Raw genomic sequence first — 15,660 nt, forward strand, 5'->3', positions numbered from 1 at the left:
TTAACATATAAATTAATATTTATTATTATAATAATGATACATTGATAGATAGAATTGTTGGAGGATAATAATTTTTTTGAAAAAAAAAAATACTAACTCTGCATCTAGTATGCACGTGTGAAGACACAAGGACATGCTGAGTACCCTTTAATTTATCATATGGCACACAATTAGGTAAAGCTATTCAATTCACAATCACTGCAGCATTAGGAAGAGCTAGAAATGAAATAAAAGTGAGTAAAATAGGTTTTGATTTTTAATTTATTTATAAAAAATAAATCTCATTTTTAATTTAACTCATTCGACATGAAACCAAGCAATCGCACCCCCACATGTTTGCAGGCAATTAAAAATAAGAAATCATTGATATTCTGTCACTGAAGATCTATTGATTACCCAACTAAATAATTAAATTATTGTTAACCTATTCGAATTTAATTTGTTTATAAAAATAACCATAAAAAGTGATTTCAACTTGATTCATCCTGTATAAGACCAAGTAATCACGTTCTCACATGTTTACAGGTACTGAGAAATAAGAAATCATTAATATTATATTACTTTCGACCTACCGATCACCCACCTAAATGATTAAATCATTGTTAACAATTTGAAAGCTATTTAAATTGATTATTTTATAATAAAAATCTAATATTAAAACCATATTTTTGGCAATTTTGAGGTGGTGGTGAAGGTTGATCAAAAGACTCAATGATTGGTAAAGAATAGTGTCCAGCAAGCGAGGGGCAAGGGCAACATGACACTCGCGGCTTCGTAAAGATGGATAACGTGTCAAACCACTGAATGGCAGGCATTTCACGTAGAGCAATCACATGCTTGTACACGTGAACTCTGACCAATTTTTATGGGCTTTCCTTGTTTTACACCCATCTCCTCACGTGATACACACTCCCTTTGATTTTTATTTTTTTTTCTGCGTTGTTTTTTTGGCCAGTTTTTCTCTGTGACGATGATTACGCGTCTCCAATGACAATCCTGATAGTTAGCAGTATCAATCAATTTGATTAGACTCTGTCCGAACTAATATAGGTTTACAAACTCACTCAATTTGATTTAAATATATCTTATTTAAATTTAAATTAAAATATTTGATTTATTTTTTAAATTGAGTTAAATTTAAATTAAAAAAATTAATTTAATTCAATTCGTAAATAGAATAAATAATTTAATTTAGTTTGAATTTAATTTATAATTTGATTCAAATTATATTAAATAATTATTAAAATAATATTGTTTGTTTATAATAAAATAAAACGACGTTGTTTTGTTGGTGAATCATAATTTGAACAATAAATTTGAATCACGAATTAGAATCATAAAATTAAGTCGAACTTAAACCAAACAAATTGAACCATTTTTACTTGAGCAGAACTTAAACCACCCATAATTTGGTTTGATGAACTCAAGCAAAATAATTTTTATTCTAGTCAAACTTAAGTCAAAAAGTGTTAAGATTTGACTCAATCCCCCATTTTGGAGCATATATATTATGTTTATCGTATGATTAAGTAATTATAAATCAATGATAAAGTAACATTTAATTATATTATAACATATTATTTGTATATTTAATTATAGTAAAAAATATGTGCGTATAACATTGCTTTAAAATTTAATTTTGTCATACACTAGTCAAGTTGTTCACAAGTGTTGCTTGCAACTTGAGTTCAACTCTAAAATTGTGTTTAAGTTTATTGTTGTTCAATTTAGTGAGCTATTAAACTTTTAGTTTAATTCTAATATAATATTAATAACATTTAAAATTATAAATTTTTGTTCTTATGTTATTAAAATAACACTCCTTAATGTTAACTATCAAAATAATTGATAAATATATAAATTAAAAAATTTATTTATAATTTATTGAATCAAATTTGAGTCAAGCTTAAACAAAAACTTTTTAGTTAGGACCATTGTTATTAGTATTGTATAGGCCAAAAAACTTGTTCCCACCCAAGGTTTAATGTATTCCCAAATACACCTGCAGAGTTTCTAAAGCTTGAATATCCATTTATGAGCTATTAGACTTAACCAAAATTATTCGTTATAAGGGATGAAATCGTCATTTTACTACTAAACCCTATAAGTTTATATCATTTCTCCATTTATTTGAAAAACTAACAATTTTCCTAGAATTAGGTTTTAAAAAATTCATTCCCCCCCCCCCCCAAAGGTTTCAATTTTTTAACAAAACTTCTCCCTCTTTAAAAACTGACATTGTTGAACAATCTCTCTCCCTTCTTCCAAGCTCATATTTGTTTAACAAGGTCATCGATTCGACTTGTTGGTTGCAATTGACTGCCACGTCTAGAATCAACAAAAAGCCAACGACAAAAGGCAATGAAAACTTGATAGATTTGGAGCTGATTCGACGAAAATGTTGCAAATTTGTTATCGAAGCCAATTCTTCATTGGTCATAGCTTCTTTACTTGTCATTAGAGTCGTTAGTGGTGGCAAAGAGTGAATGGAGAAAGGACATGGTGGTCGTTGCTAGAAAGAAGAAAACTTTAAGGATGTAAGGAGAGAAAAAATCACTTTTAAAATTGAAGTTTTAGATGAAATATCAATTTTTAAAACTTAACAGAAAAAATAAGATAAAAGTATATATTTATTAAGAATACTAGTAAAATAACGGTTTTGTTCTTAATTATAACTAAAAATTATAATAAAAATTAACTCATAAATGAGTATTCGAATTTTTTAAATATTATAAGCTTGTATTTAAAAGTGAAAGAATTAGTCTGTTGACCTATTATATACACAAGTTTGTATAGGTGAAAAATGATTGTATCTCAATGTGCATACAAAATTAATGCAATATAAGACATTTTATTACACGTTATAATGCATTAGTAAAACTAATCAATGTTATCTCCAAAAAAAAAAAAGTGTTATATAATAGAGTGTATTAAAAAAAATTTTGAATTATAACTAAACGTGGTCCAATCAAGTAACTAATGCTTGATTTTGCAATATTGCAGGCTTGTATGAAACTGACAACTGCCGTTTTTGTCTAATCATTCTGCAAAGTTGCATTGGCCTCTCTTATGCCATGATTAGAGTTATTGTTATAGTTATACAATATCATTGATTTTTAAAAATTGTAATAGTAAAACAAGCGCGTGGGGATTGAAAAGTGGGAGGAAGCATGAAATGAAATCGTGGGGGAGAGGATCCAATGATTGTAGAAAAGTTGTTGTCTGGTTGTGAAGAGACAATGTGACACGCACGAGTGTAATCTAGGACCACGTGTTACAAGTTGGCCATGCACCAGGTGCTGGTGCACGTGAGATTCACCCCTCCTCTTCACGTGACCTCCGCTCTTCTTTGTCCCTTCTATCTCCCTACCCATTAGAATTTGATTTAATAAAAAAATAAATTATTATTTTAAAAAATAGATTAAATTTTAAAAATAATAAAAAAGATATAAAAGATGGATTCAAAATTCATTAAACATATATCAAAATTCCTTTTTTTATTTGATTTAATTAATTCATATCTAAATAGATAAAAAAGATAATAACTTTTTCTCCTGTTGAGATTAAAAAAATAACAACAAGCTAAACATAAAAAACTAATATGACTTAAATAAAATTTTTTTATTATTATAAACAATAATTATTAATAAAATAAACTTTGATATCACAATAACAATAAAACGTCAATCTTAATTTTTTTTTTTCAATTTAAACGTAATTTATTTGAGATAATCAATGATTCCATCTTAGATTTATTTTAGATTAAATTTTTATAAAAAAAAAAATACTTGAACCGAAACTTTATATGGGTGTGAATGATTACCGTAGAATATTGTGAAACTAGTAAAAAGAAATGATTGAATAATTGGTAGTAGGACTGTGTTGTCGCTGAAATTTGAAAGAAAATCATGTGACAGTCACATTCATAGATTTATACGATTGGTGGATGAGACATTTTCAATGATATGGGATTATGGGTCAAGTTGCATTCAAAGACGAGGGGCCCCACTGATAGGGTGGACTGTGGCAGAGGCCAAGGCGGTGAGGTCTGGAAAACCGGCTTGATTTGGGTACGTTTCACCCTAGTTTAGTTACGGTAAGTCCGAATTAAAAGGTTAATTCATTTTTTAAAATGAATTGAATTTAAGTTTGAGATAATTTAATATGCTACGACTTATTAATTGGGTAAATAATTCAATTTTGTTTTGAGTTTAGCCTATAATTCTTTTCAAGTTATATCAAATAATTATCAAAATAATATTTTTTTATCAATTAATTATAAATTTAAACTATAAATTTGAATTGAGTTTTAAACTTAAAATTTCAAACTTAAAAAATCAAATTAGACTCAAGCTACTCTTTGTTTGCACTCAAAGAATTCAAATTAAAGAATTTTTCAAGCAAACTAAACTTAAGTTAATTGATTTTGGATTCAATTTTTTTTTTTAAAATATGTAAAATGTAAATATGATTCTTAAATTTATAGATTGATCTACCTATAAATCATAGAATACTTCTACGATAATTATAAAAAATTAAAAAAAAGGCAGTGGGTATCAAATAATCTAAACAAATAAAATTTAGTTTTAACCTATTTTGCTAGTTTATAAAGATCGATTTGATCTAAATTAATCTCAAACAAAACTCAATTGAAGATTAATTTAAATTTAAATAAATTAATTTGAAATCAATGAGTTAAAATTTAAATTTTGTTTGAATATAATTTAACAATAAAACTATATATACTCATTTTTTATATATAATTTATGTACATAGATGAGGTGTTATCATACGATTAAATATTTTTTTATCATATGATGACACATGTTTTAAAATCATCTAATTACATGATGACATATCACTGTATACATAAATTATGTACCAAAAATTGGTACACATAGCATTGCTCATAATTTAATTTTATATTTAATATTTGATTCAAATTTAATTTATTTATAAAAGCAAACCTATTTTTTTAAAGTTGTTTAATTTTGACTTGAATTTGTGCTCTAGCCATTCGGACCCTGCACAATTCTAATTTCCTGGATTAAGAATAATTGTAATTGACTATAACATTTGATTTTATTTGGTCAACATCAATTCCCCTTCTCAATAGGTACACAGGGAAACGCATGTAATGTACATAATTAATAATATAAATAAAGTATAATTACTATTTAAAGTTTAGGCACAACCGCTCAACTTCTTTGGAGTTAATGCTAAAACTAGGCCAAAAGACTTATTCCCACATAAAGTATGCTGTTCTTTAAATTTTTTTATTAATTAAAAAAACTTATTTACCCATTTATAGTCATTTAAATCGGTTAGTTTTAAGAGAAAAATCGTTATTTTATATTTTATATTAAAAATAAACATAAATTTAATTTTAACTTTTTCCTTCTAAACCCTAAAAATTAATAATTTTCTTCAAACCTAAGTTTTCAAAAACTGTTTTTTTCTTCTAGGGTTTCTAAACTTTCAGATCTAATTTTTTCGATGAAGATCAACAATCTTCAAGCACCGTCTCTTTCTCTTCGATGCGTCCTCCTTTTGATCGCACTCTTTTTGATGCCTCACGAAGTCAGAAGGAGCATGACCGAAATGAAGACACGCCAGAGAGGAAGAGATAGTGCTTGAAAATCATCAGTCATTGTTAGAAAAATTAGATTTGAAAGTTTGAAAACCCTAGGGAAAAAATACAGTTTTTGAAAACTTGAGTTTGAGAAAAATTGTTAATTTTTAGAGTTTAAGGGGGACTAACAAACTCAGTTAATTTTAACAGTCTACGGGTGGGTAAATAAAATTTTCAAAATTAACAGAGAGAAACTTGAGAAATCAACATACTTTTTAGGAGAATAAGTCCTTTGGCCCTAAAATTAAATTGAGTTGGTTCTGTTTTGAAAATCAAATTGATTTGATGCAGTTTTACTTGAATTTATAAGTTCGAATTGGACCTAGTGTAAGTTAAAAATATCATTTCATTTTTTAAATTGAACTAAATTCAATTTAGAGAAAATTTGACTTAATTTAACTTTTGAATTAGCCATGGCTTAATTTAATTAAAATTTAATTGTGATTTGATTTTAGTTATATTAAATAATTATTAAAATAACATCATTTACTAATATAATATTATTTTATCAATAAATTTTAAAATCAGAGTTATAAATTTAAATTAAACTCAACATTTGAACTTAAAAATTAAATAGATTTTGAATAATTTTTAATTTTGATTTCATAAAATTAAATCAACTTTAAATTATCATAATTTTTTATTTAAATTAAATTCAAACAAACCGATATTAAACTTAGACTGCATTTATATTCACTCTTACTTCACTTTATCAACTATTCTTAGTTTTTCTTGGACGAATAATTTTGGACAACTATTGTTTATGGTGTCACTCAATGACCAACTCGAATAAATTGAACTTCGTATCAAATTAATTATCTTGAATTGTTTTATTTACGGAGTTTCCCAAGGAAATCTAAATGCTCTTTTTAACTGGGTTACTCGCTATTTCTTCAACGTAAATCATCAACATCTCCATTGAGCCCAGAGCCAAAATCCACGCGCTACCACGCTCTACAGACAACTTATGGATTCAATTATTTACACTCGTGATTTGATGTTGGGTTGCCGGTAAAAAAGGCATGTCATGGGTCCCCCAGTGGAAGTAGTAAGACTCCATAATTTAATTGGGTCCCACACAAAATTCGTGCCACATGATTTACCATCATGGTCTGATGATTTCTCGTGCGCATTGGTCACAGTAGTAGCCTTTATATACTTGGTCAAGAGTCAACGAGCAAAAAGGCCACTTTTCCAAGGGAAGGTAATAATACCTATTATATGATTTCAAATATCTTCCCATCTCATTTTAAAAGTAAATTTAGATTTATTTGGTAATGTTACTATAACATTAGTGATTAGATTTAAAATTTTATTTGATTACCATTTAAATCAAATAAAATTTTTGATTATAAAAAAACCTTAGACAACACTAATTTGGGCATTGTTTCATTCAAATGAGTTAAATTTGTATTAAAATATTTTTTATTTGAGTCCAAATGAGTTTTATCTAATGACTTCATAACTTTTGTGACAAATTTGATAGAATGGGTATTTTTCTTCTTTTTTTATATTTTACAATCATTCTTTTCTTCTTTGAAATGGTCAAATAAATTTTTTAGCAACTTGTTGCTAACTCACGTGAGTTTGAATTTAAATCTAAGTTTACCTTTTAGGCTTGAGCTAAGTTTAAATCAATATCTGATTTGGACATTGCTCAAATCGGTCATTATTTGGAAGGGCTTTTATTACTTAACCTTGCATACTAATAAAGTAACCATGGTTATTATGTTTTTTGACCAAGGTTAAGTCATGAACCTATTACAACGCGCATGTCATGATTGAGCCAATAGGGCCACAGAGGCAGGCTGGCCCTGGCACCAATGTATAATGAAATTTCTCTCTCTATATCTTTATATATACAGTCCCATCCTTTCACTGTACTGCCTAAAGCAAAAGGCAGTGACGTATCTGGCTGCCAAACCCAGCTATGTTCTAGCATACTTTTTCCTTTTCCATCTCTGCTATTTTACTTTCTCAGAATCCAAACACTAGGGCATTTAGAGCAAAAACCCAGATAAAGGGGAAAGAGAGTACTTTCTGGGTATAGTTTCTTTAGAAAGAGTGACAAAGCAAGGCTGTTTGGTGTTTTCAGAGAGAAAGTGAAGAAGATGGGTAGTGAGAAAGATGATGGTTTGCGTTTGAGTCTTAGCTTGGGATTTGCTGCAACAACTCGACCTTCTTTTAAGTCGAATCTTATGTCTATGCCATCTCATCACCATAACATGCAGATGCATCAGCGCAAAACTTCCTGGAAAGAGCTGTTTCATCCATCTAGTACGTTCTTCAACGTCTTCTTTTTAATTTTATTTGTAAATACATTGAGCTCAGATCCGTGATCCTAACCATTTAATCCTAAACGAACTCGTTGCAGATAGAAATAGTGACACCAGATCGTTCCGAGGAATAGATGTGAATATAGCACCACCAACGGAGGATTGCCATGAAGAAAACTGGGTTTCATCTCCAAACAGCACGGTATCTAGCATTAGCGGAAAGCGAAGCGAGAGAGAGCCCATTGGAGATGAGACTGAGGCTGAGAGGGGTTCTTCCTCTCGTGGCAGTGACGATGAAGACGGTGGTGCTGGTGACGCTTCAAGGAAGAAACTAAGATTGTCAAAAGAACAATCCTCATTGCTTGAAGAGACCTTCAAGGAGCACAGCACTCTTAATCCGGTGAGTGGCAAATAATTCTGTTTGATGAAAAACTTTTAATTAGTCGGATCATCCTATCACACCAAACATGTGAATCTTTGGATAACGTGAAATCTCAGATACAATGATCCCGGTCTCTTAATCACTACAGTAGAAAAGTTAAAAGTTTGAATTTTCTATTAAGTTTTGGTTGATTTTTTTGTCTTACAGAAGCAAAAGTTGGCTCTGGCAAAGCAGTTGAATCTGAGTCCTAGGCAAGTTGAAGTGTGGTTCCAGAACAGAAGGGCAAGGTTAGTTATTATAGTACTTCCTTATGGGTATTATTGTAATTTAATAAACTGCCAATTTACTCGTTTTTGCCGCTCTAACTTATTTTTGCGTAGACTAGGAATGACTTGTCCATATCAATTTTCAACAAAGAGGATTTTAAGGGATTTTGTTTGTACTTTCACGGTTCAACGGTTTGCACTTTATTATTGAACGTTTTTATTATAGGGAGTGTTTAATGATCCTCTACGAAATTTGTAGTTATTTTATGGCATAGGTTGTAATTGGAGCCTACTGATATCGAGTTTGATTCAATTTGTTTCACTCAAATCTAACATTAGAGTGAGTTGAGCTTAAAAGCACTTTAAAAAATAATCTAGTAAAATATTAATAAATTTTAATTTAAACAAAATATCTTAAGAATTAATTGATTTTTTCATTTGCACCCTTATAATCTTGTTCTTAGGTTTAAAATGAGGAATAATTAATATATATAAGTTATAGAGTTAATATATAATTATTTAAATTTAAGGAGATTTTAATATAATTTTTTGGGTTGAATTTGAGTTAATAAATCTTGTCTCGAGTTAGATCTTAATCTAATCACTCAATAACTTGATAAACTTAAGCTTTGCCTTTAATTCATCAAATCAAACACTAGTCATTTTTGCCTCAATGACAATTTCCTATCTTGGACTTTCAAATCTAAACTTTGCCGCAACGTTTAAAGGGTGGGAAGTATCTTTTCAAAGTTGGAGGGTGGTTAGGTGTCCTTGAGGTCAAAAATGGGCGCGAAATGTGGTTCTGTCTTATTTTCCCAGTTTCATGAGCTTTCAATTTCAATGCAATAAATGTAGTTGCCTTTTTGTATAAAAAATAAAAATAAAAATGAAATGGGTGTTGCAGGACAAAGTTGAAGCAGACAGAAGTGGATTGTGAGTACTTGAAGAGGTGTTGCGAGACTTTAACGGAGGAGAACAGGCGGCTGCAGAAGGAGGTGCAAGAGCTTAGGGCACTGAAACTCTCCCCACAACTATACATGCATATGAATCCTCCAACTACTCTCACTATGTGCCCTTCATGTGAGCGAGTAGCCGTGTCCTCGTCCTCGCCATCTTCCTCTGCCATTCCTGCCCCTGATGTACCATCCACTTGCCTCCAACTGGGTCTTAACCATCAAAAGCCCGTGCCCATAAGCCCTTGGGCTGCTTTGCCAATTCATGAACCTGCTTCTCGATCATAACTGTAAAACCAACAACCAATTTTAAGTATTTAATTAAGTATTCAGATGATGTGTTATTTTAGTTTAAGAATTAAATAATATATAATCATATTATAACACATCAACCAAATACTTAATGAAATACTAAAAGATGGTGCATATAAGATTTTGGTGAAGGAGATATAAAGATTAGAAAGATAAATAATGAATGAGTGATGGTGGGTTAGGATAGGATTTTGTTGAAGTGAAGCCTTGTCCATATTTCATTTATGTAAATGGTGGAGGAAAAGGCGATGGAAGGCTGTGTTCATAGTGGGAACAGGGAAGAAGAATGAATTTGGAATTGGAAGGATAAATAGTATCATCTTGTTGAACTTTACCTTACTGGTGGCTTTTCGTATCTAAAAAGGTTGTCTATTCTATTCATGTAGATAAGATTCTACCTATTTACGAGAATCTTTAGTCCATTTGACTCAACAATTACTAATTTGGATCGGTTTTTCCTTCTACTCTCCAATCAAACAAGACAAATTAGTAATGAAATTTATTAGGATAATATTAAATAATAAATATTTTCAATCTAATAAGGTTGATGTCCCTTTACACTTTGTTTTGAACTCATCTTCGAATAAGTTTCAAAATACTGATTATAAGTATTCAACAAAATTGTCACTATTCTATAATCCGTCACTAATTTGTATTGGGCAAATGACTATCTCCCATTTACGGTCTTTAAGTTTGAAAGAATTATTTTTTTATGTAATTATTAAAATCAATGGTAAAAAAATATTTGTCATTTAAAAAGTAAAATTATTTAGTTAAAATATTATTTTTTGTTTCAATAACTTTATAAAAAATTGACTTTTTCAAATTGCTTCATCAAAACTTTGGTGGGTGGGAAATAGTCACACAGCCGTTGTATTATTTGTTTATTAGAGTGAATTCTTGATTTTCTACTCTAAGGTTTCTCGAAAAACCATAGGCCGCAAGCAGCAGTAGCAGACGGAGAAAGAACCAAAATAAAAATTGGGCCCAAAACCAAAAATATTTCTCCGCAGGATCAGAGATGGATGCTGAGGAAAAGTTACGACGTGGGGTCGTCAATCTTAACCAAGCGGAGTCTGGTGTTGGTTTGAACTTGAATTTGTTCAAATTAATATACAGTCTCACTGTAGTGCTGTAAATGAAACGAATAGTATAATTAGAAGAAGACCAAAAAACTTACTCCCAAACATGGTTCAATGAAATTCTAAACTCACATTTTAAAAATCTAAATATTTATTTTTCTGATAAATTTGTTATTAGGGTTAAAAATAAAATTATTATTTAGTTTAAATATTTAAAAAAAAAATTTACTTTAAAACTCTAATAATTTTTTTTCTGCTTAAAGTTTAAAAAGTGATCAATTTTTCTTAAATTTTTTTTCTGTCACCACTTCTAATGGCCATAGACGTCAACAATTACTAAAAGTAATGACAAAAAAACACCCTAAGAAAAAAATCATTTTTTAGATATTGGATATAAGAAAATTTTTAGTTTTTTAAATATTTTTAGTTAAATGATACTTTTACTCTTAACCCTAATAATAAATTTTAACAGAATAGTGAATATTTAAGTTTTTGAAATTTGACGAGTATGAGTTTGGGTTTTCTCCAAACCTTGGGCGGGCATAAGTCTTTTGGCCTTAGAGAAATAAACAGTATTACTAATGTGATGAATAATTTTACTATATAAACAAATAAGTCATTCTCAAATTGAATTATTAAAATGAAATTTCAACTTAAGATTGTCACATTCCAGTTAAGTTATATATTTAAGCCCAATTCATTTAGATCAAATCTAAATGGGATCCACTGCTAACTGCCCCTCTCATCAATATCCATATCATCATCATCGAAAGTTTGCATTGGATTTTGTCTCATGCCGGGCCGAAGTCTCCAGCATCCACAAGCACAACCACAAAATTTTGTCTCATTGATTGATATAGAGTAGGGATTCGTAAGTTAAAATTTTTATAGAATAAGATTTGTTGTAAAGGGGGCTATTCAAAATATTAAAAAAAATCTTAAAGAACAATGATTTCCTTTTAATATTCTCAGAATAAGGTGAATACAAATTGAGTTGATTTATAATAAATATTTCTAGATCAAACTTTAACTTATTCAAATTACTAAAAAAGTTATTATCATAAAAAAAAAATCATTGATGAGCTGATATTCAAGCATATTGTTGTCAATCTAATAAAAAAATTCGAACCGAATTAAACTTGAATTAAAATTACTCAAACTCAAGTTGTTTGAGCCAACATCACTTTGAGAAGTTAGGGGTCAAATCCATCCCAAATTTCAGCTTTTATATCTAGATGAGTCAGTTAGTGCTTTCTGCCTTTAAAGTAGTCTTTGTTTATGTATTTGCTTTGCAAGAAACAAGTGGAAAGCCTAATACCAAGTGGGTGAACATGTAAGGATACTTAACCTGGAATTCCACCAAAAGCACATGATGATAATCACATTCAATTTGGCTGGAAAATATATGATTTATGATGAAAGGTTCAAAATAACATAATTTTAAGCTGAGATTTTCAGGGGGTAATTTTAAATGGCCAAAGGACTATTTCCCATCCAAACTATGATGAATTCTCAAAGTTCCCTCCTTTAACTTTGAAAATACCATTTACTTACTCATGTTTAGTTAAATTTAACGAAACCCTAATCCCTAAAAATTTATTTTCATTTCCCCCCTAAAAGTTTAAAACCTAACATTTTATCCCCTAAGCGAAGTTTGAAAAGATCACATTTCTCCTCTAGGGTTTAATTTCAAAACCAGTTCACTTTCTCCGATGCCATCGTTAGTCGTCTCTCTTTCCTGATGGTTTTCCTTCCTTCGACAACTTGTCTTAACTCCATCCCAACCCATCCGACGTCCAGAGACATCGTCTGGGAAAAAAATCGTCTTCCTAGATGAAGACGACTAGTCTTCCCAAGGAGAGATGAGTTTTCTTGTCTTCATCTAGGAAAATGATTTTTTGAAACTAAACCCTAGGGGCAATGTGATTTTTTTAAATTTGGTTTAGGGGAGAAAAATTAGTTTTTTTTAAATTTGGGGGAGAAATAAAATCATATTTAAATTTATTTTTAATATTAACTATAAAATAATAATTTTATCTTTAAAATTAATAGATTTAAACTATTATAAGTGAATAAATTAGATTTTCAAAATTAATAGGAGCACCACATAGGTTGGGTGGGACATAATCCTCCGGCCATTTTAAATCACCAAACAAGTCGTTCATTCATGGCAGAGCCATGAGTGCAGGCAGGGCCCTCAGGGACGGGGCAGGCTAACTTGTCCTGTCTGTTAATTCACTTATTTCCCGTTGCCTTAAATATCACCCTCCAACAAACCTAAATAGGTTGGTTCCAGCTTGCTTGAATATGAAATATTTAATTTGAGTTTAAACTTCAATTAACGATGGAATTTTTAGAGAAAATATCAAAAAATTTGTTAAAGGTTAAAAAAATAAAAGTTAAAAAAAAAAATCATGTGAGAAATTAAATTTATTGGTAAGTTTCTAACAATTCATTAAATTAGAATTGACTCATTTTAAATTCAAGTTAAGACTAGTTATGACAAAAATAGGTAAGAGAATACTAAAAATGAATTTAAATAATTAACTTAAATTTAATTTAAATCTGAAAATTTTATTCAAACTTAAACTCAGATTTATTCTAATTGAGAATAAAATTATTAAAGAAGTCTTTGAAAACATTAGAGGAAAAGAAAAAGTTGTCTTGATTAAAAAATAAAAAATTGAATATATCAAGGACTTTTTGATTACTTATTGCCTCAGAGAAGACAAAGAGACGAGGGCAATTTTCGTCAATAATTTAAACGGTCATGCTCATTATTATGTCACCTTTGAATAGCCTCTCCCTCCTCCCACTTTTTTCCTCTCTTTCTTCTGTTCCTTGGCTTCAAAGTCTTCCTTTCTTGATCAATCATCTCATCAGTTTCACATTCAAAACTTACCCTTCTCACTTCTTCATCAATGGCTGATTCGCAGCACTTGTACGGCAAGACCTGCTTTTCACAGAACCTTACTAGACAGCCCGTTGGTGTTGGCCAAGTCAAGTCCTTTACTCACTTATTCAGTAAGTTTCTTTTCTTTGCTCTCTTTCTTGTTGCTATTCCATTATTCCCTTCCCAAGCTCCTGACTTTATCAACCAAACTGTACTCACCAAGTTTTGGGACCTTTTTCACCTTCTCTTTATTGGCCTTGCTGTGTCCTATGGCTTGTTTTGTCGCCGGAATGTTGCTATGGACACTGAAACTCATTCTAGCTATGATGATCCACAGTCATTTGTGTCTAATGTTCTTCAAGTTTCATCTATTTTTGGAGATGACTCTGATAATTCATTTGGGTATTCTGAGAACTACAAAGGGAATTTTTCTGTGAAGAGTGAACAAACCAATACCGGATCTTTAAATACTGCGAATAATGTTACTCAAGCATGGAGTTCTCAATACTTTAGGGGTGAATCCATGGTTGTAATAGATCAACCGAGTCAGGCTTTTAATGAACATGCTTATAAACCGTTGGGTTTACCAGTTAGGAGTCTCAGATCAAGATTAAGTAACCAAGGTAGTCCTGAGATTTGCAATAGAAGTGAATCTAGTCCAGCCTCGACGGATTCATCACATAATCTTTCTTCTAGTCACGTGGTTAGGAATGAAAACTTTGGTCACTTGGGTCCTTTGAACTTGGAGAATAAGTTCAATGAAGCTGTTGGTTTATCTTCATCAATTCCATGGCGTTCCAGATCTGGGAGAATGGAAACCAGAAAAGATGCAGATATTGCTACTCATGCTTCACACTTTAGGCCTCTCTCTGTTGATGAAGCTCAGTTCGAATCCCTGAAATCACAGTCCTTTTGGTACAGTGATTCTTACTCTTCCCAACCCTGTTCAATGTCCAATTCGCCTAGCAGGCTCTCTTCCTCAGGCACTCTTTCTTCAGAGTTGGAAAAGTTGAAAATGGATGAGACATTGAAAGAGAAGAGTTTCCGAAACTCTTATCCTCCAACTTCTATCCCTGCGAATGGTAAGACTTCATTGAATGCATTACGTATTCGGAGATATACTGACGGTTCTTTGTTTGAGAAGAATGCAGGAAAAAGCTTCGAAGATAATTTGAAGGATAGAAATGGAGGCGAAAGAGAGTATCCATTAGGCCTTAAAGATGATTTGAAGGACATGAGTGGAAGCAAAATAAATGATTCATTAGGCCTTAAAGATGATCTCAAGGATAGGAGTGGAAGCAAAAGAGAGGATCCATTAGGCCTCCTTAAAGATGATTTTAAAGATAAGAATGGAAGCAAAAGAGAGTATCCATTAGGTCGTAATGAGTGGAGATCAAGTTTGAAATTGGACGAAAATCCTCGAAACCCTGTTAAAGCTTCATCAAGAGGAAAATCTGTTAGGACTATCAGGACTCATCGATTTACAGAAAAGGCGACAAGTGTTGCAGGAAATGTCGAAAAGAAGGGAGTTCTTAAGGGAAAAAATGAGATGAAAAGTGAAGGTTTTGATAATCAATCCACCAGTGCTAGAAAGCAGGATCTTGATAATCACTATCCCATGCAAAAACCAACATTCTCAGAGTTTGCAGTGGAGTCTAAAGAAGAATCAGCGAGTGAGGTTGAAAATTCTCAATTGAACTCAAATCAAGAGGCTGTGACCAAGTGTGTAAATGATGCTGCTGACTCTGACTCCAATGAGGTTGATAAGAAGGCTGGTGAGTTTATAGCTAGATTTAGAGAGCAGATTAGGCTTCAGAAAATGGCATCAATGGACAGATCCAAAGGGCTTAACTATTTTACGTGA

The 15,660-nt window shown here is 30.9% G+C and overlaps 2 protein-coding genes across 2 annotated transcripts; both read left to right on the forward strand.

The window, feature by feature from the left end:
* Positions 1-7,446: 7,446 nt before the first annotated feature.
* Positions 7,447-10,202, forward strand: LOC123216194 (homeobox-leucine zipper protein HAT3-like). The gene is made up of 4 exons (XM_044636586.1): positions 7,447-7,909; positions 8,007-8,308; positions 8,498-8,577; positions 9,461-10,202. The coding sequence occupies exons 1-4, from the start codon at positions 7,744-7,746 to the stop codon at positions 9,795-9,797; spliced, it is 885 nt and encodes a 294-aa protein (XP_044492521.1). The 5' UTR covers positions 7,447-7,743; the 3' UTR covers positions 9,798-10,202.
* Positions 10,203-13,824: 3,622 nt separating this feature from the next.
* LOC123216445 lies at positions 13,825-15,660 on the forward strand. Its single transcript, XM_044636849.1, has one exon. The coding sequence runs from the start codon at positions 13,825-13,827 to the stop codon at positions 15,658-15,660; it is 1,836 nt and encodes a 611-aa protein (XP_044492784.1).

Source organism: Mangifera indica, chromosome 5 (assembly GCF_011075055.1).
Source record: "Mangifera indica cultivar Alphonso chromosome 5, CATAS_Mindica_2.1, whole genome shotgun sequence".
NCBI classification, from domain to species: domain Eukaryota; kingdom Viridiplantae; phylum Streptophyta; class Magnoliopsida; order Sapindales; family Anacardiaceae; genus Mangifera; species Mangifera indica.

Bases quoted from the DNA above. Each gene is read 5' to 3' on its own strand.
- LOC123216445 (XM_044636849.1), top strand. From the start codon at position 13,825: ATGGCTGATTCGCAGCACTTGTACGGCAAGACCTGCTTTTCACAGAAC.
- LOC123216194 (XM_044636586.1), top strand. From the start codon at position 7,744: ATGGGTAGTGAGAAAGATGATGGTTTGCGTTTGAGTCTTAGCTTGGGA. The intron at 7,910-8,006 runs GTACGTTCTTCA...AACTCGTTGCAG, and splicing joins AGAGCTGTTTCATCCATCTA to ATAGAAATAGTGACACCAGA. The intron at 8,578-9,460 runs GTTAGTTATTAT...TGGGTGTTGCAG, and splicing joins TTCCAGAACAGAAGGGCAAG to GACAAAGTTGAAGCAGACAG.